Raw genomic sequence first — 24,490 nt, 5'->3', positions numbered from 1 at the left:
TGCATAACTAATTCTATGCACTTCACAACAGCCCCCCATAGCCGGTCAGCTGAGCCATTAAAATTTCTGTTGCGTTGGTCGGCTAAAGATCCTTTCCTGACTTCACCTTTCAACTTCATAATGACGCGCTTGTCCAACTCAATGGTTGAAGGGTGGTAACACAACTTCCTCAACAAGAATCCAGCAATATATTCAAGTATTTCAACGTCCGTGTCATTGATGTCCTTAACTGCGTTCCTTCCTATATTCTGAGGATTAATAAAACTGCTGAGATCGAGCAACAGATCCGCGGGAGAGACTGACAGCAAATTTGCTCGATTTAAAAGCACTCCATATTTAGAAAAATACGAATTGGGGTCAAACTGTTGGGCATATGCTGATCATATGTCATAGAGAATTGTTGAAGGGATTTGAGGTGTTGATTTTCGGCTATAAAATCCTCGACGACAGTTCTCATGGTATCCGCTTCAATAGAAATATTCACAGTGACTATCTCATTATCATCAGATTGCTGACCGCCGCACTTGCTCGACGCGATTAGGCAGTCACGCAGAGAACGAAATTTAGATAGTTGTCAGCCGATGTTATGAAGGAAATGTGTCCAAGTTTCGTTCTCTGCGTGACTGCCTTATCGCGTCGAGCAAGTGCGACGATGAAGACATCGTGCCATGTAACGGGTTAAGCAGCCGCGGCAGCTGGTCTTGTAGAAATTTCAATAAATCGCAGTTCCATTACGGTGGCGTTCTGAAGGAAATGGCTGCGGCCAAAAATTTTTGTTCGTTTTTACCTTCAATTTGAGACCACATCATTTTTAGAGCGCAGTGCCCCTTTAAGATCAAAACAGAACCGGATGATGATGCGACACTGGGAGCCTTTTTGGAGGATCATGCATCGCGAAGATTGCCTGAGAGGACTGCGGAAATTCGCACAGTCGTGAACAATCAAGTCGGCGGCCTCGCGGTTTTCTTAAGGCTGGACAATGGACATTACATCGGAGCCATTTAGCGCCTCTGATGAGCAACATTATAGGGACCACTATCATGTGGATATCCCGAAATATATATGGTGATTATCGCGACAATAACAAATGTGTTTTCAATGCTTGTACCTAATTAGTCAACCTTTTAAAAGCTTCAATACAGACAGGGATTGACAGCGAGTGCGATAGCGGGCGATATCGCCAGCCAGGAGGCGATTTAGCAGGCGAAAATAACGAAGGGGCGATTGCCAGGGTTGTGACCAACCAAGCCAATTTCACTTTTACATCAAGTCGAGTCATTTTCAAGTGTGTTCAGTTTCGAGTTGAAGTCTTGTTAAACCCACTACCCACATTTTATAACTCTGTTACCCACTTTTTATAACTGTTTGGTGACATCGAATGATTCGCATTGATTTTCCTCACTTTTAGCAGTGTCTGGTCGCAATTTCAAGTACCAATTACCGATAGACGAAATCCCAATAGCGTGATTTGATTACTTTACTAGTCTTCAAAATTACAATGAAATGTCGGTCTTGGCCAACTCGAGTCATCAGAAAATCGAGTCAATACATCCCCAGCGATGCCGCGTTGAAACGGCTGTATTTGAGTCAAGTCGGAGAAGTGACGAAAAAGGTTGAGAACCACTGGTCTAGAGCATGTAGCCTATATAAGAGGCATATACAGAACACCGAAAGAATAGTAAGCACACAAATTGAAACTGACAAATCAATTAAGAGGCATGCGTCAGTAGGCCCGAGAATCAATAGTGCTAGCTACTATTTCTTAATTGGAACTAATTGCATTTCGACTTGGAATGTGTGGACTCATTGACAGAAGTAGTACGGTAGGCACAGTCTTATATTGCAAGGAAGTGCTACGACGTAAAAAATCTAGTCGGCATCTTTTGAAAGGAACAGTAGGCACAGTATCATGTTGCAAGAAGAGTGATACAAAGTCAAAATCATCTTATCGTCAACTCAAAATGTAGAAATTGACCAAGTGTTGAACTTTGTAATGGAAATTGGTGAGATAGATGCTATACCTTCCCATCACCTATCTATTGCGATAGCTGGCTGCGGAGTGAAACTGCTGCGGTAGTCACTTTATCGTGCAGGCTTTCAAACAGTCGCTTTGCGACGCTGCGTGAAATAACTAGGATCATCAATGACGTTACGTAAGTGACGAGCTGTCTTATTTCCGACTCAAATGCATCCTCTACACACAGGTTGTAAACCCTATGAATAAAAGATTCATAGTACTGCCCACTGAAAATGGCGATTTTGGCATTTTCGAAATTGATGGAAGATGGGTGACGGTTGGCTTCTTTACAGAACGTCAGATAAACATGTTCCACATAAAACATATACTCTTCTGTAGGATACATTAAACACCCAGCCTTCCTCCCCATATATGAAATAAAGGAGCCACGCGGTTGGTCGTTGCACAGCAGCTTCACAATGCCGAAACGAAAGCGCTCACGTCCAGTAGGTCCTCGTGCCGTATTCAAAGTGTACCAAGCAATGTACTCAAGAGACTCTCAAATTGCTGAATTGAACCCCTTTTAGTTTCATCTTCTTTGACCGAACCCATCATTATTATAAATTTCATTGCGCCTAAAAGAAACTTTGACTCCTCAATTCTAGATATATTTTCATTGAAGTAGTCCTGTGCGTGAACTGCTTCAGTTGGATAATGCCGTATCACAGTTGCTGATTCCGGTTTCGATACAAATTCGCGCCAAAATCCATCAATCTTCTGCTTTCCAAATTCAGAAAGTGTTAGTGCACTACTGACTTGCTGAATGAAGTCAGCAGTCAGACTAGAATCGAAAAGGATGGCTCTCGTGCTTTTCCTGATTTCGCTAGCTGTTGCTTCATTTCCTCCACCGTCCTCCATGTCATTGTACAACATATCTTGGATCACATCGTCAGTCAGAAGTGATTCCCAATCAAATTCGCCTACCTCAGCGATGTCTTAAAATTTACAACGATATCCACAATTATTCGAATCCCTGTAGAGACTGAGAGCAGAGATGAGCGGATTTGAAATTTCTATGTCCTAATCCAATCCAAATCCGACAAAATTTCACAAATCCGGTTTCTTCAAATCCTAATCCATGCTCATCTCTGGTAGAGAGTATAAAACAACAATTCTCATGTACCGTATAGCCATATTTGACGGCTTTAAAATTGTATTCACTTGCCCATCTCTCCAGCACTGATTATGTAGCATCAACCCAATACAATGGTTAGTAACCACACGGAGTAGCTACTCGCTAAACTAACCTCATGGATAGATATTCCTATTCAAATGCAGAAAGTAACATCTTCCTCCACAAGCGCCCAGCAAAACAAATCGAGCTGCGTAGACAGTCATCAGAGCGCGAAATCACGTGACGCCCGTTAGCGTCGCATCCACGGTTTACCTTAGTTATCTATTGGGCTCGAAAGTCACGTGACTTGTGGTTCGCTGGGGCCAGACAACTATATTAGATAGGCGCTCCCTGTGTTAATTTGCGTTATTGGTCTGTTTTCAAATCGTATTTTCTGTCTCAGTGAGGTTGTATGAAGTACAGTTCTGGGTTTTATGTTATCTTCTATGACTTATTAGCTAGTTTCAGGACTTTTAGACACCAACTAGGTAGGTTTATGTTGTTTTGCAGCCGCGCAAAATGCCAGGGTATAACGTGCCAATTTGTTATAATGGATGAGAAAACAATTCGGAATAGTCTTTCCATCGACTTCTAAATTGCCAGAAAACGACAGGAAGGTGACTGAAATTAATAAGGCTAGATAGAATGATAAATATAATTAACATTTGATCTATGTTGACTTGTTTGTTTGGTGGTATCAAATGTCACACCGGTATTTTGTGTGCCCCAAGACAGCGTAATCAAGTCAGCTTCAATAGCAAATGATTTAAGATTAAAAATAGATGCATCAACTGCAGGCATCGGTTAGCTATTAAGATATCTGTGCCATTTATCGAAAAAGATAATCAAGAATTTCGGTCAGCCAAATTTATGTTGAACCATGCCAATCAGAAGGAAGTTATTGATTGTTTCAAGGATAGTGCTGAGAAGACTGCTATTGCCGGACAAGGACAAGAGTACCGTACTTTCGACCTGGTTTTTGTGATGATGCAGTGATTTAAAATTTGGTATCATTCTAACTCTGGAATGAAAAGATTCTTTTAATGGAAGACCAGGTCTTGCTGTTACTCGTGACACTACTTCGTATAATTTAGTACTGGCACTGTAGCCAATGTTTTTTTTTTAAATTTTGATCAAGTTTCTATACATCAGTGTTGTTCAAAAACAACTTTTTTTCAAATTTCACTGTCTCATGAACAAAATTGTTAGGTTGGCTCGAAGAAAGGTTGCACACTAGATTTGGCTCAATTCCAACATGCAGAAGTGAAGTTATCAGATTCTTCAAAAAAAAATTATTGAAAAAATAAAATAGTTTTATAGAATTTTACTGGCTACGCCATGAAATGGTTGAGTTTTCGAAAAAATGTATAACAAATTGGGCTAGTTTAGCCAAATTTGAAATTTTCTACCTTCAGTAGCTTTTGCATTGCGCCCTATACAAAATTTACACAAAGTTCTTGAACAAAAATCAGAGAGTAGGCTAATTCATAACCATTTTATTCTCTTTATAGATACCTACTTTCAGATGTTTAACAAATCAATGCAAACATTGATGCTAGTCTCACTAATCTGTACCTGATTGCTGTGCTAGTGAAGTTGCACTGTGCGCTATATGTAAACCATATCCGGGGCATCTCTGATCCCGGCATCTTGTATGATGCAATCGGTATCTCTGCCAAAAACTGCTCTCCAGAAGACACCATCTCCTTTATCGCAAGAACGAGAAGCACACGCACGCTATTTACCCCTCGAACGGTGAGAAAATGCAGCTCAACTGTCTATAAAATGACGTCACCGTAGGGAGGTGGAGCGAACACTTGGAGACGCTTCCGGCCTTAAAAGTCGCGACCACATATACTTCCTGAACTTGGAAGAAATCCACCCAAAACGCTGGGAAGGAACTGAAATTGTTGTCGACATATGGTACACCAATGCCACCAGTAGGTCATTTGTGTGAGACCAGCCTCGTAACCATACGGACCCAACAACACTGGTATCCCTTACCGTCGTTCTCAGGCCCAGAGCACCCTAAATTTACACAAACGCCGTTCAGGATCTTGGCTTGTCAATGGGAAATACTTACGTCGACGCAATGCAGAAACGCAATAACTACAGATTCCCATGGAGTACTCACAGTTATATTGCTTGCTGTTATTCTCGTCAATTTCAATATACCAACACAGTCCTATCAATTGTATTGCTTATGGCTGCTCGTTTTCAAGCCAACTCTGTGTGTTTAAGTGAGTCGTCAGTTTAAGACTACCTCCACAGTAGCAGTGTATAGCTTGAGTCAAAACTGCATCCGTCTATGGCAAGTTGGCAACATTAATCAGGAATACCTAATCTGTGACCAATACCTACATTCTATTTGTTTCATTCTCGGTACAAAGGAAATACATTCTCAAGTTGTGAATTTGTCGAATTTATTCGCCAGTTATTGATTTCGTCAGCACTCTTAGAGTTTTGTAAAATCAAGCGAGAGTATGCAAGATCAAGAAAGTATTGTTGTGGAAATATTATTATATCAGAATTAGGTAGTTCTTCTATTCAGAATCTTGAGGTAATCGTCGGGTCCAAAATAATTAAATGGCATAAGTTTTGAGTATGCAGTGCACAAGCTGCCCTGCACTTGTCAAAGTACTTGTGATGCTAGGCAAGTACTATAGTATCACCGATGACCGACTCATTTCAAAATGAAGACTTTCTTCATAAACGCTCAAGTCTATTAATGATCTTGATTTGGTAGAATAGGGACACTTGATATCTATCAATACACACATCACAAAAGTGCCGCAAACATGTCCTAAAACTACTTTAAAAAATATAACACTCCGGCAAGTATGCAATATTACATAGTACTCTGAAAATGTGGAAATGCTATCTTCTTCACTTTCATTCAGTGTGCATTAGGGCTCTACAAAAATGACTTTTTTCTCAAATCGTACTGGCTACTTGATAAAATTGTTAGGTTACCTAATTGAAGCCTACACACAAAATTTAGTTCAATTCCAGACAGTAACCGCTTTGCTACAGGAGAAGGAAGTTTCTATTTATTATGGAAAAATAAATAATAAAAATTTTGAAAATTTTCTGTTCATCCCATAAAAGTGTTAGGTTGTCTATAGAAACGATGCTCACCAAATTTGGTTCAATTCTAATTTGTGGAAGCGGAGTTATTGCCGTCGAAAAGTTTGGATTTGAATAAAAAAGTATTTACGGTGACCGATTCTTTGTTTATTTATTATAGTTGTGCTCACCGTAAATACTATTTTATTCAAATCCAAATTTTTCGACGGCGATAATTCCGCTTCCGCTGGTTGGGATTGAATCAAATTTGGTGAGCATCGTTTCTATAGACAGCCTAACACTTTCACGGGGTGAACAGAAAATTTTCGAATTTTTTATTATTTATTTTTAAATAATAAATAGAAACTTACTTCTGTACCAAAGCGGTTACTGGCTGGAATTGAACCAAATTTTGTGTGTAGGCCTAAATTAAGTAACCCTAACAATATTATCAAGTAGCCAGTAGTCCCAGTACGATTTAAGAAAAAAAGTCATTTCTGAAAAGCCCTAGTGTGCATGTGCATTGTGCATGCCTCCTCTTTACATCGCCTAGGTCAAGGTAAGTGTCCCGATTCCATAGACTACTCCCAGTCGCTTCGACATCTTCCTGTCTTTTCATTGTATCGCATTTTGTGGTGTATCGAACTGATAAAATTGGTAATAAACCAATGATGATGGTGATCGTCTGTTTGCACCACAAAACAGGTTGTAGTTGCGCGATTCCAGGTTGTAGTTATTCAAATAAACGGGCTAGTCAGGACAGCAGAAGATCACTCTTCCGGATTCGCCGACCTGATTTACTTCGAAAAGCAAATGAAAGAAAACATCATGAAGAGTTGACGAAATTCATATTATCTTTGCGGGATTTTGAAAAGGGGGACAAAATTAAAGTGATGCTTCATAAGGAAACGTAAGACCATTTATCCTATTCTTTTCCCATGTTGCCTTGGCAAGTGAGAATCTTGTTGAGCTGTGATTCATCTGATTAGACCAGTGGTTCTCAACCGGTGTGCCGCGGCACACTAGTGTGCCAATTGGCCTGCTCAGGTGTGCCGCGAGCAAATGTGGTAAACTATGTCGAAGTATAACAAAAATCCAAATTTTGAGTGTGGCATTGTTGGTTTTTCTATTGAATTTACCCGATCAAGACACGCGATGCACTATCCGATGCAGTGAAAAGATATTAGACTGTCGAGGCGACCGTAGTTACGATATCTCAATCTAGTAGTTCAATCTGACATCCATGGATTGATTCTTTCTCTGGGCTTTTTATTGTAAAGACGCTCTGAGCACAGCAACGTGTAGGGGAGCGGAGAATCTAATAAATCTGCGACGCTTTGTAACTTGCTACTGCGCTGCCATGAATCCAACTGGAGCCTCCATCGTCAATGGGTGTGATACGCTAATTTGCCCACCCATAGTAGCATGTAGGACGGTGATAACTAATCTCTGGCAATTGATCCGTGATATTTAGGTGTGGCCGAAGTGTTCACCTTTCATTTGTCACCCCCATCAAAACTGGAGGCAGAACAGGGACATGACGCAGGTTGATGGCCTTCTTCTGTTTATAGATATATTTGTAGTCGTATTCTTGCCATCTCTTCGTCATCGATGATCATTTTACATCATACCGATATTACTTATTTTGATTCCAGAAAGATGCCAACTTATACCAGGGCACACTGCTTTTACAGTAGGAGCCTACATAAGCCTCCAATACCCAGGAAGGCATTCTCACCATCGAGAAATGAACTCATTTGGAAGTGATGTTCACGTTTACAAATTAGAATTGCCAACATAGCCAGCCATTCACATTTCGATTGTTAGGTAGCGTACCAGCACTGCAGGTAAAATGCAGGCACAGGGCGAAACGTTATATGTTGCAGGCGGCAAATTCGAGAATTGAGAAGTAAAGTTGATCAAATTATATCAGTTACAAATTTCCCCGCCGCTGAGGTTTATTATCGCGGTTTGTTGGAACTTTAACTGCGGGTGGCTGTCAGTAACACTATTGAGGTATACTATATCTTCACAGGTGCTATTACACGATCTGCGCGGAAATGCGTTTGGCATCCATGCACCTCTACGCCTCTGCGTTTGTTAGTGGCAATTGGGATTGGACTCTTCGATGCGACGGTTAATTACATCGACAATGCGGTAGTGGGCAGTCTTTATTGTCCAGTCAATCTTATGAAATTAAGCTCAGCCCGAAGTTTAAACGAGATATCAGCAGGCCAGTTATGTGGTAATAGCTGATAATTCAAAACCTAACACTGAAACGGAGAATGTTTTTCTTCCGGCCAGCCATAAAATTGTAAAGAAATGTTTGGAAAGAATTGAAAACGATCCCCATGTCAAATGATACCATTCTTAGACGTATATTTGTGAGATGTCCGCAGAGATAAAAGAAAAATCAAGCAGAGAAAAGCCTACTTGAGTGCTCCAAAAAGGTAGAAGTACATCGTCAGTGACCATACCTCTGTAAGACTATGGTTGCTGCTATATGCATCCTGGTAGTTTGCCTGTGCCGTAAGCCAAAAGAGTTCAGAACCACTGTTCTAGTGTGCCGCGGACCATTTTTCATTTTGAAAGTGTGCCGCGAGGTCAAAAAGGTTGAGAACCACTGGATTAGACTATCGTTCGAAAAGGAGATACTTCTGAAGTGACATTATTCTCAAAAGTTCTTTTCTGAGTATTGTCCTCACCTAATTACATGGTTGGAATTCGCGAAAATCTCTTTGAAGAATCAGATGTAATAGAATATAAATCTCGCAAGGAATTGAAAGTTGGAGCATTGCCAAGGCTCAATCTGCCATCCAAATGCAGCAGTAGCAAGGCAAGACGATTTTATTTACCTTAATAGAAACTTTCCAATGAGCGTATTACTCTAATTTGTTATAAAGGAGTTGAGAAAACAACCGGCCGTTCGGAAGCAACTTCCTGACAAACTTCTGCATAGAGATATTAGGGATGTTGTCCTGTCTTACCACAAATTGAAAAAAACATACAGGTGTGAGGAATCTCTTCAGCTGTAGCCAACCTTCATTAAGCCATTATAATTTTATCTCATTTCATGCAGAGATATGGAGCTTGAGTGAGAGAAATGTTAAATTGTTTATAGAAAAATGGGAATGTATTGAAGATATTGTGCCAATATTGAGGTACCTTGCAAATTAAGTGAATATGGGTGATCAATTTACGTTATATTGCTATGAAACAATTGTTTCAGAATTTCCCTTACAAGCAGTCTGATGATTGATTCAGCGGCATTGCATGGATGGAAGCTCCCTCCAAACCAGCTTCCGAATTATGACTTGAAATTTTTAACTCTTCAGCAATTTCTAAGTATGCCATTGCTACTGTCGGTCACTTTTCAGAATCTGTCATACCCAATGTTGTATAGGTTATCTTGACGGAATGAGACTTTGTATCGGGGTACAGGAGACAACACGAAACACCCATCAACATAAGACTTTATCTTGGGCTGCGGATCATTTACAGGAAAAGGTCATTTGTTCAAGAACTCCTCTGTGCGAAGCTGTAGGTTCGTATTTTTTTTTGTTGAGTTACATCAAAACTACGGTGAGCAGCATTGAAGAATATGTCAAATTGTTAGAATTGATGTATCTATATTCAGTTTGGAACGATTCTATTGCATGCACCATGTGCACAAAATATGATGTAAAAACAAGATACAACAGAAGATATTCAAAAAGTACTCCATGCGGTTCAGATGATGATTGTTTAACTGTCCAGTAAGATCTTCATTCAGCTAAAGTGGAAGTGGTATGAATGTTAATCAGGCTTACCATACGTTCTCTTTTAAGAGGATTTGTCCTCTTTTTTGACTTTTTTGAAAGTGTCCTCGGAGGACGCCCTTTTGTCCTCTTTTTAGAGATTTTGTTCTCTTTTTTGAAAATTTAGGCAGATTTAGAGCAAATTGCGAGTGATATGCCGCATATTAGCACAGAAGTGAAGCTCCGGCGGGTATTTCGGAGTGAAAAACGGTGATTTTAGCTCTGAGCGAAAAGACCTTTTTTTTTAGTCATCCACCTGGCAATGTGGAGTAAAGAACGTTATTTTGAGCTCTGAGCAGAAGTGATGACCTTTTTTTTCTTAGTCAACCGATCTCAAAGTGGGGAAAAATAACCGGTTTTTGAGGATTTTACTCCGGTTTTTCGAGTTGCAAATTTCTAAAAAAGTGTCCTCTTATTTGATTTCCAAAATATGTTATGTTAATGGACGTATCGACAAGAAAAAAATTAATCACAAAGAATTTTTTTAAGGATATTGTTGAGAGTGAAGCGGAAAGCATGAACGAATGGCAGAGGATGTTTTTTAAAGAGCAATGTTCGAACGCAAAAAGGCATCCTAATGCCCGCAGATACCACCCTGATGTTATCAGATGGGCGATTGAGCTTTACGCCGAGCACCATCAGCTTATCACATGCTTCGAACCACAGGAATGCTAACATTGCCTTCTTCTGGCACCCTGCGTCATTACAGGTGCACATAGACATTCACATTATCTCTTGATTTGCCTATATACATGGTATTTGATTTAGGAACTTGGCGTCATCAAAGCCTGGCATATGCGAAATTGCATCCGAGCAATTAAAACGCCTGAAGGACCCTGTTGATGCCTACCTTACCATTGGTGAAATGAAAAGTAAGATATTGTGTATATTGCATATGTGATATCAAATTGCAAATTTTTGTGAAATAATATAATTTGTATTGCAACTTTCAGTTCGAGAGAATCTGGTTTATCAAGATTCTCGCATCATTGGTTTTGTGGACTACGGGGACCGTCATTAGGGTGGAGTGAAAATGACTTTTTTTTTTCAAATCAAAAAAGGCCTTCCTCAATCCTGACAAATGACCTAAAACTTCAATAAAAAGTGACTTCAGGGTGTTGCCCCCATTTTCCAGCCGGCAACCCCCCAATTTCTGCGCGTGGGGGGGGGGATGGCCCATCTCGGCAACCGCTGGTCGTAGAGTCATGATATATAGCTCAAAATTTGCGGAAGCATCATGTTTCTATCTGTATTCTGAAGAAAGTTTTCTCTATTGTGAACACAAAATGAGTTATAGCCAAAAAACTATATATACGCACATTTTTGTTGTAATTCAGAATTTATTCTGACGAATTGTGATCTGTCATTAGTTTTTTTTAAAGTAAAGTAACACAGTGGAAATACCGAATATTGGGCCCATATTACAAATATATTCACAACACAGTCCTTTTAAAATCGGTTCAAAACATCATAATGAAACATTCACATTGAACGTCTCATATTAAAAATGCATTCTTTTGTCAAGTTTTTTCATCAGTTTACGGGACTTAATTTTTCGGCGAATGAGGCCATCTCGTCTTTGAAATCCCGAAACTAGTGCTGATGCTTCTGTTACGAGCTTTACATGTCGTTCCACTGTTTGATTGTGGCATGGATGAAACAAAATCAGAGGCTTCTCGCGGCATTCTTCTAACTCTGCATCAGTTAAGTGCTCAATCGTTGGAGGAAGTTGTTGATAAGGTTCAATACCAACCAATTCGTGGTATTTTTAATATAAGACGTTCAATGTGAATGTTTCATTATGATGTTTTGAACCGATTTTAAAAGGACTGTGTTGTGAATATATTTGTAATATGGGCCCAATATTCGGTATTGCCAGTGTGTTACTTTATTTAAAAAAAACAACTAATGACAGATCACAATTCATCAGAATAAATGCTGAATTTCAACAAAAATGTGCGTATATATAGTTTTTTGGCTATAACTCATTTTGTGTTCACAATAGAGAAAACTTTCTTCAGAAGACAGATAGAAACATGATGCTTCCGCAGATTTTGAGCTATATATCATGACTCTACGACCAGCGGTTGCCGAGATGGGCCATTTTACCCCCCTAAGCGCAGAAATTGGGGGGTTGCCGGCTGGAAAATGGGGGCAACACCCTGAAGTCACTTTTGATTGAAGTTTTAGGTCATTTGTCAGGGTTGAGGAAGGCCTTTTTTGATTTGAAAAAAAAAGTCATTTTCACTCCACCCTAACCGTCATACACCGGATCAAATTGGAACTCATATTTGCAGTGAGGAGCACCATTAATAAATTTATGGACTAGCTTACCATGTTAATACTTTTTTCTGAATCTGTCTTTTTAGTGTTTTATCTGCGGTCATTTGATCGAAAACTTTTTTTCCATCCCATTTTCATGGTGGCCAATTACAACAACAAAGGCATTCACACTTGCGTACAACAACAAAGGCATTCACACTTGCGTCCATGTTCTTGTTCATGGAAGCTGTCACGGTATGTGAGGAATGGAATGTTCAGATCCATGCAGTTGTGGCTGATGGTGTATCAACCAATCGTAATTTCTTCTCGATTATTCACGGAGCTGTTTCGACCCCTAATTATCAAAATTTCTATGCACCTCAACCAACCCGACCCGATGAACCTATTCTGATATGCTCAGACACCAGTCACCTTTTGAAGGTAATCAGCGGGACTGTGCTTTCTGTGAACACACCTTTATCTGAGAGTGGATTCTAAAACTGTTTTCACAGACAGCAAGAAATTCATTATTTTCTTCCAAGCCAGGAGGTACAAAGTACATGTGTAAAGATGATCAGGACATTCTGTGGACCTCAAGATCTGTTCAGTACTTCAGCGAGAGAATCGAGAGCGAGACAGCCGTCTTCCCACACAATTGTGGATGAAATCTAGGTCAGTTTACCACAGCTCCATCAGCCTAAATCATCATAATCGACATAACGAAATAATTGATTCACTTCAAACACAAATGTTTGTTAAGGTACGATGATTTTTGGAGGCGGTTCATGTGTGAAAACAACGACGACGATTGGATGAACAGCTTCCGAATGAGGCGAGTGACATTTGAATCAGTCGTGGACGAATTTCATGACGATATAAAGCCACGTATGGAACCTATATTCAGGGTGCGTAGTCGTTTTTTGCTTTCACAGGTGAAGATTCTGTACGGAAGCCAGTCGACACGTCAAAAAGAATTGCAATAGTGATATTTAAGTTGGGTTCTACAGCAGAATACAGAACAGTTGGTCATTTATTCGGCGTAGGTTCTACAGCAGAATACAGAACAGTTGGTCATTTATTCGGCTGAAGTGACAGCGCCGTCCACAACTTTGTGAAAAGGTTTAAATCGACTATTGCAATACCTGCTGGTGCTACGAGAGCAATACTGCAACCTTACTATATTGATTGCAGATTTTGCGAAGCAGCTTCAGCAAAAGCATCGAAATTTATTTGTATGCCATCAAGGGAAGAGGAAGAAAATATAAGTCGACGAATATTTGAGACTCATCATTTTCCACAGGTTATACCAATACTTTACTTTGAGTGTTGACTGTTCTAATCTGCCCGGTTGACAAATAGGCCTACATCAACTTAGGTATTTGGTTGCATTGATGGCTCGCACATACCAGTCACAGCTCCAGCTATATTGGCAGAAAGGATTATACCAACAGGAAAGGTTGGGAGTCTATAATACTTCAAGCAGTTGTGGACGACAAGTACTGGTACGGCGCGTAGCGGAATATGGTTTAATTTTTGGACTATGGATCAATTCCAATCTTCTCTCTCAGTTTCAGGGATATAAGTGTCAAAATGCCAGGGTCATGTCACGATGCCACAGTTCTGCGAGCTTCCAACTTGTGGCGATACTCGCACCTACTTCCTCAGGTGAAGATAACCTTCGGGATGTCATTTGAGTAGTGCGAGGATAATTAGGAAATATCAAATTTTAAGAATTCAAAGAGGATTGAAGGGTTCGATATTCCTCCGGTTTTGTTGGTGATCGATCATACGCGCTGGGTAAACGGCTCATGAAACCATATGTCGGCTTTGCTCTTCAGCCAAGATACGAGTCTTTCAATTTTTAGCGTAGCTCAGTCCGCATTATTGTGAAAAACTCATTCGCGCGATTCAAAGAACAGTGGAGGATTCTTGCAAAAAAGATCGACACAAGCGTCGTGATGGTTACTGACATCATTGCCGCATGCTGTGTATTGCACAATATATGCGAGACTGCCAAAGAAGTTGTTGCACAATGTGAGCATGCACAACCACCTGTAAGTGCTCCGCAAGCTCAACATACTGACAATGACGATGTTAGCACGGTTTCGACGGAAGGCAGTGAAATCCGTGAAGCTATTGTCCGTTTTCTTGAAAACAACTATCCACTTCGCCATTCTGTGCGATATTAACTACTCCTATAAGATTTTTCTTTGCTGTTCTATGTTTCGTAACATTTTGGTTTACTCAAAATATTAAGAAACTGAATTCTAACAGTTGTAAAAGAATTATTCGAACATTTCTTTGAGGAGTTCGCGGTCTTTCTCCCCTTCCTCTCGTATTGCCTGCACCACGTCATCAATATCTGAAATCGAAGGATTATATATGATTATCTTACGCCAAAGCAATAAACCGAATATTAGGGAGATCTATACCGCTATGCCTTTTCCGCTTTCCTCTTCTTTCTACTCTTTCTTCTTTTTCTTCATCCGAAACGGAGTCATCCAGCACGCATACAACAGTCGGCGTTGACAGGGTCGCCTCATCAAGAAGATGCGTCACCATCATCATCACTATGATCTTTGCTTGATGGGCTCTGAAAGTTATCTACTCTGCTTTGCAATGCCTGTAGAAAGAATTGAATATGACTAGTTACAAACCGTACTCTCTGACTATTAAGCTTCTCGGCATTTATCTTACCACACGTTCGAGGCCGGGAGCCAAGCAATTCATTCATTTTCAAGTAATGCGGCCACGTGAGCTGCTTAGCGCCCATTCCGACGCATATTTCGGGGCGGAAGTACTAGTTGGATGTTGCTGTAACAGGGTAACTCTAACAACTAATATGTACATCAGAGGCAGAAATTGATCGTAAACACAGCATCAGTATTCGACAGAGTAACGTGAAGAATGAAATCGATCCGTCCCATGTGATTTCATCAACGTTCCAAAATTACAATTTACCAATTCAAAAAAGCACAAATGTAACTATCATCAATAAATACATTTTATGTTCGAAATGATGCTCTCAAACGCAGTCGAAATATCGTCCATCAGCTGGTTACCATGCAATTTATAGTTCAAATCCTGCTGTAAAATTCATTTTCAAATTTTTAAACGATTTCAAGGTTTGTTGCAACATTGACTCGACCAGTGGCGGCATCTTGCCATATTTTGCAAAGAATCACTGAAAAATTTATTACGGACACCGAAACTGTGCCGTGGGATAGAATGTGTATGTAATATTGATGTGATTTGGAAGCAGGTAAGAAAAATTGCCACCAACTGCGAAATTCAACAATCGTTTGAGCTCCAAGGGGGGGCTGGTGTCAAAAAAGGTTGAGAACCACTGTCTTAGACTGAATCTCATCAGTAGCGAACGTCAGTAATGCAGTGAATCAAATTCAAAATGAAGGAAATATTTTGTCTGCGTGACGTAATAACGAAAACAAACGACTAGTATACAGGGTGATGTATCAACATTACACAATTGTGGACCGCCTGTTTTATCTTATAATAGGTTCTTTTCATCGCCTTCCATTTATCGCGACATGACGTCCTATAATGATAGAACAGTATATAAGACCAAGACTGCAACGAACGAAAAAGGGCTATTATTTGCCACCTCCTGAATACCTCGACTTTTTAATTACTCCGAGGCATTGCTGAATAGTTTTCGGTTCCTCTACCGCCTTTTGTCTTTCGGTTCCTCTACCGCCTTTTGTCTATTTCGTCAATCAATTGACGCTCGCGGATAATCGCTATCATTGTTTCTGCCTCCTGTTCCGACCAGGTAATGTATTGTTTTTTTCGACATTGTCTACTTTATATATGACATTATCGTCTTGTCTACTTTATATATGACATTATCGTCTATCAATTAATGTATATCCCAAGATCTGATGTGTCCATGGACCATGTGTATAGTAAATGCATAGTGGGTGAGTTTGTGTATGTGGGCGGTGCCTTGTTGTCATTAATCGTGGGCGGTGCCTTGCTGTTATTAATCGTGGGCGGTGCCTTGTTGTTATTAATCAACACTCGACAGCTGAGTACTAGAAGGGTTTATCCATCGAACGTCAACATTGCATTACATTCGATGGTATATAATTAGTTATTAACCCAATGCAAAGAGAGTATGGGTATTATGGAGAGTGACTAGGTCAAATAAGAACGCGTATCATCTGCAAAAGTAGTCGTTAGGTACCAAATACTTCGTACCAAATACTTCTTGAGTCAACAAATATGCTACAGCAAACATTCTTAGAGCCTAAATTAAAGTAGTGTTTGGTAGAAAGGCTTGCTTTTTTATCGGGGGGTAAATTGAATGGTCCATATCAGAGAATTTCGTTCGTGCAGTACGGTACTTTCACCATTTGCCGGTATAGGCATATCACCATTTGCCGATATAATTACATCAACAGGTGCTAAAAGTTAGTTATAATATTATAAAACTGACTTACAATCAATTACACGGCCATTGACATACCAAAACCAAACTATCCAGACGAACGTTTCCGTTACCCGATTTCCCCTGCTAGCGGGTAACTTTCCTCGACAAAGTTGCGTTGTCTGTGACGCACGATTGCGTCACCTTATGTCGGGTAATTTATCGAGACATCTAGCGACGTGTAGATAGGCCTAGTGGTGCCACTGCTAGTGTTTTAACACTAGATCTAGTGTTTTTCTGTAATCGTGCGAACAATGAATATTCTAACGCTAAACTACTAGATTATCCGCTAAATTTACCGCTGATAAGGCAGGCGATTTAGTGTCTCTGGCTATGTTTGCATTCAATGATTCTATGTGGTGGTGGAGTAACAAGCAAATATTACGTAACAGGGTGCGCTGTGAATCCGTACGTATGAGCGAAAGGGCCGAGGCCAACTCCTCCTTAACAAATCAGCACTTAAGTGCGATTCTCTACTCAACTAAGTGCTGATCGATACTCAAACTTAAGTGCGCGTCAATTCTTGTCACTTAGTTGAGTATCGATTTTCAGACGTCATTTTCGAGAATCATGTTGCCAGATTTTATTTACTCCGAATCTGATATGCGTGATTGGTTTCGCCATGACAACAGGAGGCTGTCGTCCGAAAATCACCACCACAGCGTATGGTGGGCTACACACAGATATAAGGAATCAGCAATATCGCTTTGCTTGGGCAGTGTTGACTGTTATTTGGAACCGCTAGTATGCATAGCATACGTTTCGCTAGCAGCTGTCGGCGAACGTAGAGCAACTCTCAACGAAACTCCTGGTACATGTACCAATCCAAGGACCCTAGGCTCTCACAGCGCCGGCTTTATATGCAGGATGCACTTCCAGTGCAGTACCTCATATTCCAGCTATATTCTCACATTCAACTGGTCGCATGTACTATCCATATTATCCGTGGACCCTAGGTTATCAAAGCTCCTGCAATCTAACTTTTTAACGATATCCTGTTATTAAAACTTTCAGCAAGTAATAGTGTACCTACACCCGTATTCTGCAAAATGAACTTAAACGAATGTGAAGATCCAATTGAAATTCTGGAAATACTCGAAGAGCGAAACCACCACCACACTCCACAAAATTATTTGAAAGATGTTCACAATCCATTAGAAATATATACAGACAAGAAGTTTTACAAGCGCTATCGCTTTTCCAAAGATCGATATTTTCAGGATTATCAAACATGAACAGTCATTATCTGTCCGACCGCAATGTCTGCCCCCACTGCTCCAATTCCTTATGGCGTTACGTTTTTTTGCCAAAGGCCACATACAGCAATCGGATGCAGACTTGATGGGTGTGTCACGCAGCACAGCAAAGCGCAGCATTCATAGAGTAGCCTACGCCATCGCCACTCAGAAGCCTTCCTTCATCCAGTATTCTTATGCTGACGTTCAAAAGATCAAGGAAGGCTTCTACAAAATTGCTGGTTTTCCTGGAGTAGTGGGGGCAATCGATTGCACTCACATACCTATCATGTCACCAGGAGGTAGCGAGGCCGAAATATTCCGTAACAGGAAAGGATACATGTCGATTAACGTACAAGTTATATGTGACAGTGATCGCAAAATCTTGAACATAGTTGCAAGGTGGCCCGGCTCCACTCACGACTCGCGCATATTCAACAACAGTGCAATCAAGGGTGATTTCGAGGAAGGCGTGATTGACGGGATCCTTCTCGGTGACAACGGCTATGCCTGCCTCCCATATTTAATGACGCCATTAATGAATCCAACATCAACACAGGAAAAGCGATATAATAAGAAGCACATCTCCACGAGATCCCGCGTTGAGCATTGCTTTGGAGTGCTGAAACGGAGATTTCTGGCGCTGAGTATTCCTTTGCGCACAAGGTTGGACCATAGCCTCACCATAATCATCACCATCGCTTGTCTGCACAATGCAGGATCACCCGCAATCAGATCCTGGAAGAGGAATTTCAAGAAACTATTAACGTGCCTCATGTTAATGCAGGAGATACAGCTTCAAGGAGGGCAGTAAGGCAGAGCTTCATCGCGAGATTTTGAGCTTTGCCTTAAAAAATTGTGTCACAGTTTAGGACGGCGGCGGGAAACATACGACCCGCGAGGGGATTTTGTCCGGTTCGCGGACAGTTTCAGTGTGAGTCAGAGTGGAGATTACGCATAAGTTCATAGAAGCAAGTAAACTTGCACATGGGGGTGCCTGTATGACAATTATGTTCTCAATTCCACATTGTCTTCCTCATTATCGCTGGACAGGAAATCACACTAGACCCCTCATTACTATACAAATTACTGGTTTTGCTCCATTTCTTACTATTTGTTTTCGTTAATTCTGTTTTATCAATATACTACACCGTCGCCTTTCCTCATTATTTGTATTAGTACAGATCAGTGAACCACAGGGTTTTGAATATAGGGGCCGCTCGAAGAGGCCTGCATCGTGTTACAGACAGCATAATGTGAAGTCCAAGTACGACCTACCCCATTGCGACAGCCACGATCGATTCAGATGTTCTCCGCTTAGGTTCTTCTTTAGTACTCTGCACAATTTTGCGTGCCCTCCCCCTTGCGCCAGGGGCATGCTAATCTTCTCAGTATCGTTTCGACTCTAGTACGTTCACCATCGCATCGGCACTACCTGCGCACTCATTGCACGGTCGTCGCAAAAGACTGACATGTGCTAGTGACTTCTCTCTCGTATGGAATAAGACGAGTCGAGCGTGACGCTATCATTTAGGTGAGCAAAGAACGAACATGACATTCGGAACTAGAACTTTTATTACTAATAATATTAATAATATTAATAATTTTTTTTAACGATTTTTCCAATTTCTCGATTTTCAGTTTCAAATATTTGATCCTCAATCTCAGCTATTCTTTCCTCAATATACTTTCTTCCTCCATCATTTTACACTCCCTTATCCTCAACTGTTTCATCCACGTCGCTTCATTAATTGTTTCCCTCATGTATTCCGCCTTCACTGCTTCAATGCCTTTACCTATGTTCTCGTCTGAAAATAAAATGACTTTGCCAATTTCGTTGGCCATTGGCACTATGCAGCCTTGGTATTGTTCTCACCACGACGACTACAGCTGGTTGATTGATAAGAGCTTGTGCTCATATTATTTTCTTTGTTCCCAGCATCCTCCTCCTCCTCAATGACGGAATTGAGTACTACAACTGGAAATGATGAAAGAGTATTCGGTTATTCACTATACACATGAGATAATTTCGCACGACTCACAGGACTTGTCTCCATCATCGTCGAAGGGATTATTTAGGTCCGATATTTGCCCCGGAACGACGGCTATAAAGCAAAATTTCATGTTGAGCCGCCCCACATAGCAAATTCAAACATACATGCCACTCCCTCACTCAGAGGGTCAACATCGACCTCAATGATCCCTCCTCCGGTTTTGAGCTGCTCTTTTTTCAGCTTCGCCGCATCAGCCTTGCAGCGATCCTTCATGTTCTGCCATCTTTTTTTCAGGCATTTTACTGACCTCTCGCAGCTGAGGCCGGCCGCATTAAATTCGATAGACAGCAGCTCCTATGCCCTCTCCTTGGCAGTCACACAAACTTTATCGGTTTTTTCATTTTCCAGTAAGGGGCTTTGTCTTACTAGCTCTAATAACAAAGCCTTTTCTTTATCCAAGAAATTCGGCTCTCGCCGTACAATTGCATTTGAGGCCATTTATTTCTGTATCTGTCAAATAACATCATTAATTCATTATAACCGATATTTCTATACCTTGACGCATATAACCGATATTTCCATACCTTGACGCAATAAAGTTAAAAATGCTGTAGCATCATCATACGATACCCATCACAACCAACTCGCTTCCACTCAACAGCAAAACGCTATGCTAACTCCACAGAGTTCAGCAGATTTGTTTCGTTCAATTGGCCTACTGGCCTATTTCGGATAACCGCGGCGGGTGTTGCCAAGGTTACTTCCTGCGGTTGGCTGCCCGACCGTGAAAATCGACACTTAAGTCTGGTGGTGCGGTGACTTGGATTTGAGAGCCGATTCTGACGTATTTGAGTGTGAGTATACTTTTTGACGCGAGTTGAGTATCGAATTCGTTGCTGAGTAGAAGAATTGGCCTCGGCCCAAAGTCTATGAAAAAATGAAGAGCGATTTCGCTCTGATGCTCTGTCGTTTCTCGTAGAACTCAGTCTGCAGATTACGGCAAGATTTTCATTTGGCGAGGACAGCATACTTGAGTGTATTGAATACGTTAAAAGCCTTATCCACACAAGGAATAATAAAATCATTCATTCCCCTAGGCTAGCTGTGCAATTTTCCCTTTGTGATATTATTTGATGAACTTGATGATTACTAATGACGAATTCATGTGTGGAACACTTCTTATCCATGGATTTGTACCTTTAGTCATCATGATTACTTTTTAACGGCAAATTTTTCCAGCAATTATCTAGTGTTTTTTCACGACATAATCTTGTGTTTTTCCAGGAACCTAGAGTAGCAACACTAATTATCGTGACTATGATTCGTCATAGATGTCGGTAAGGTATTGGGGCCATTCCCAACCTGGACAACAAAAGTTGGAACCACCACATTTCCAAATCTTATGAAATTTGGTACATGCATAGATAAGTTAATTTCGAACACAATAAAGTTTATTTGAGGAAAATTGATCCCCGGGGTCAAAAGTTATGTAGTTTTGAAAAATTGATGATTTTCTGCTCATTTCAGATCTGCAACCTTCAGGTTTATCAATGTAAAATTCAAAAAGCTTTAAACATATGTTGGATTGCAGTTGAGATTTGGCACTGGGTTTTCTGAGTAACTAGTATATTGGTCTATATTCCCATGTGGTATTGAATGCCATGCGGTGTAGTGTTAAAGGTTAAATTGAGGCGAAACTTGGTCGATGGTCTGAAATCGGTCAAGCGTTACACAATTTGGAATGCGAATCGAGCAAAACCTTATAAGTATATTCAAGCAAGTAGGGTATCATATGAAAGCTGGTTACAAAGACAATTTTCCATAGCTTTTTCATTTTGGTTTTTTGACTGTAAGGTGGGGAAATCACCATCTCAAGAGTACACTGCATTTGTAAACGGATATGCTTAAGTTTGGAATATGGTAAACCGATGGTTCCCATACTTTTTTGACTCAACACACCTTGTTAAGGTCAACTTATATTCATCACTACCCCTGAAGACTATATGTCAATTTTCAACAACCTATTTGAAACCAAGAGCTGTTCCTTGGGAGGTTTTGCTCGATTCGCATTCTAAATTGTGTAACGCTTGACCGATTTCAGACCATCAACCAAGTTTCGCCTCAATTTAACCTTTAACACTACACCGCATGGCATTCAATACCACATGGGAATATAGACCAATATACTAGTTACTCAGAAAACCCAGTGCCAAATCTCAACTGTAATCCAACATCTGTTTACACCTTTTTGAATTTTACAATGATAAACCGGAAGGCTGCAGAGCTGAAATGAGCAGAAAATCGTCAATTTTTCCAAATGACATAACTTTTGACCCCGGGGATCAATTTTCCTCAAATAAACTTTATTGTGTTCGAAATTAACTCATCTATGCATGTACCAAATTTCAGAAGATTTGGGAATGTGGTGATTCCAACTTTTGTTGTCCAGGTTGGGAATGGCCCATTGCTCAAAAGTGGTAAGTAACACGATCGACGAATATGTCCATTGTCCAAATTCAAGTCAAAATATGAGCAGAATCGAGATTACTAGATCACGATCTATACATCGACATCTCCATCGCACACCACACCTTATTTTTGTCGTTTGTCCTTTTGAGTTATCGTCCTTTTAGGTTATCTTCAATTACTTATCCTCCCTACGTGAGCGGTATGCATGCCTGTTCTTTACACCAATACTTCTCAACCGGTGGCACCCACCAGTGTGCACTCCATGGTTTCGTCACCTTTCCATCATTTCATTGTATCGCAATCTTGTTTTTTTTCAAGTCAATTATAATTATTATTATGATTAACAATGAACTTAATGTACCATTTTATAACTGTGCTGTCTCCTGTCTGACCTGTTTTAGGATGGATTACTGTACTTTTATGCCATAGAAACTATACGTAGATTGGAGACGAAGATCGAAAGAATCCAGTGGAGTACAACACCGATAAAGAAGTTGTGAAGCGGTACAGACTATCAAAAGATTCATTTCATGAGCTTTTAAATTTGTTGAACGAAGATCTGTCCTATGATAGTAAGAGGTGCCACGCTATCCCGCCTCATTTAAGGCTTCTGGTAGCATTGCGCTTCTTTGCAACTTGTCATTTTCAAATGACCGATGGTGACCTATTACAAATGCGGCACAACACGGTCTGTCGAATTGTGCACCAGGTTTCTCGCGCAATTGCCAAACGAAGACCATATTTTATGAAGTTACCAACAAATCAGGAAATGGATCAAGAGAGACAATTCACTGGAGTGGTTGGGTTGATCAACGGGACACATGTTCCAATTATATCACCAGGAGGCCAGAATGCAGTTTCCGCAACAGAAAGGGATTTTTTCCGTTAATGTGCAACTCATGTGCAAATATGCAATATGTCATATTACTGTAAGGCGGCCTGGATCAACGCACGATAGCCGGATCCTATAAAGTGGAAGTTCGCCTCTTTTGATGTCGAGAATTAACGGTTTTCTCCTTGGTGATGGTGGGTATCCTTGCTTACCATACCTTATGCAGGGCTGTGGAGTCGGAGTCGGGGTAATTTTCGCTTGATGGAGTCGGAGTCGGAGTCGTGAAAACTATAATAGCTGGAGTCGGAGTCGGAATCGGTGGGAAAATACTGACTGGAGTCGGAGTCGGAGTTTGTGAGAATGACTATGACTTCGACTCCGACTCCTACTCCAACTTCTCTATCATGAAAACATTTGCTTTCAAAGAATTTTCAATAGAATTTTTATGTACCACCAATCACCGTTATTATTAACCATACCGATCAGGTGCGGCCAGCCCGTGGCACGCAGGCCAAATTTGGCACACGAGAAGGTTAGGTGTGGCCTGCGAGGTCATTTTCGAAATTATTTATGCCGTCAGGTACAATTGCAAGGCCAACCAAAATTTGATTAGCATGACCGCGAAAAATATTTGATGATGACTAAACAGTTCTGACGCATTGACGTATCCAGGGGTCAGCCAAATTTATCCCAGATCTTCTTATATGACCATGAAGTAGAATATTTCATTGCAGATTGACTTGGAATTTTTCTCGGTACTTCGCATGATTCATTGTCACTAGATGTCTTGCATGCAGTATTTGAGCCCCCTTCTGAAAATTATAAATACATATTATTCACAGAATTGAGTCTAACTATGTATATTCGCAATTAGGAGATACGGCTTCGCTTGTGCACTTGCAGCGAGATCGTCGACAAAACATTTGCACAAAATGATAGAGGCATGTTCACTGATACCGTCGATTTTGCTATGGCTAAACGTCGAATAATCCTGTCCTTGCCAAATGAGCCCAGTGGCATACAGATGCGACCCCCAATGTATGTTAGCGACATATTAATTGATATAGCTATATAGCCTTATTCAGTCGTTATCTTGCAAAAAAAATTCGCGCCTCGCGCGACCAGGGCCTGATTGCGCACTGCACAGTTGCATGACATATTGTTATCAATTTTAGAGCGTAATACTATAAGTCTTGTTTGCGATGTTACTTAATTCGGTTCGCTCCTATCGACGACTAAAAAAAGGTTATCAACATT

General features: G+C 40.6%; 2 protein-coding genes and 4 long non-coding RNA genes across 7 annotated transcripts in view; 3 read left to right on the top strand and 3 right to left on the bottom strand.

Moving 5' to 3' along the window:
* Positions 1-24,490, bottom strand: part of LOC145434886 (uncharacterized) — a 271,087-nt gene that overhangs the window by 189,011 nt on the left and 57,586 nt on the right. The window lies entirely within an intron of this gene.
* The window catches only part of LOC145434863 (uncharacterized), a 149,736-nt gene that overhangs the window by 116,419 nt on the left and 8,827 nt on the right, over positions 1-24,490 (top strand). The window lies entirely within an intron of this gene.
* LOC145435371 (uncharacterized) lies at positions 8,844-11,015 on the top strand. The gene is made up of 9 exons (XR_013913828.1): positions 8,844-9,033; positions 9,101-9,209; positions 9,277-9,358; positions 9,427-9,542; positions 9,601-9,741; positions 9,835-9,991; positions 10,498-10,703; positions 10,763-10,866; positions 10,948-11,015. It is a non-coding gene; the product is annotated as an uncharacterized LOC145435371 (long non-coding RNA).
* Positions 13,656-14,527, top strand: LOC145435274 (uncharacterized). Its single transcript, XR_013913779.1, has 2 exons — positions 13,656-13,758; positions 13,825-14,527. It is a non-coding gene; the product is annotated as an uncharacterized LOC145435274 (long non-coding RNA).
* Positions 17,770-19,358, bottom strand: LOC145435719 (uncharacterized). The gene is made up of 2 exons (XR_013913976.1): positions 19,217-19,358; positions 17,770-18,676 (listed from the first exon to the last, which is right to left on the bottom strand). It is a non-coding gene; the product is annotated as an uncharacterized LOC145435719 (long non-coding RNA).
* On the bottom strand, positions 19,456-20,834 carry LOC145435718 (uncharacterized). The gene is made up of 4 exons (XM_080313007.1): positions 20,097-20,834; positions 19,981-20,043; positions 19,815-19,916; positions 19,456-19,746 (listed from the first exon to the last, which is right to left on the bottom strand). Exons 1-4 carry the CDS (start codon positions 20,203-20,205, stop codon positions 19,607-19,609), a joined length of 414 nt encoding a protein of 137 aa, XP_080169133.1. The 5' UTR covers positions 20,206-20,834; the 3' UTR covers positions 19,456-19,606.

The sequence above is a fragment of the Botryllus schlosseri genome, chromosome 3 (assembly GCF_051294905.1).
Source record: "Botryllus schlosseri isolate E-star chromosome 3, Bs_hap1, whole genome shotgun sequence".
Taxonomy (NCBI): domain Eukaryota; kingdom Metazoa; phylum Chordata; class Ascidiacea; order Stolidobranchia; family Styelidae; genus Botryllus; species Botryllus schlosseri.
The sequence above is the reverse complement of the archived record's forward strand: the minus strand, read 5'-3'. Positions and strand labels throughout refer to the sequence as shown.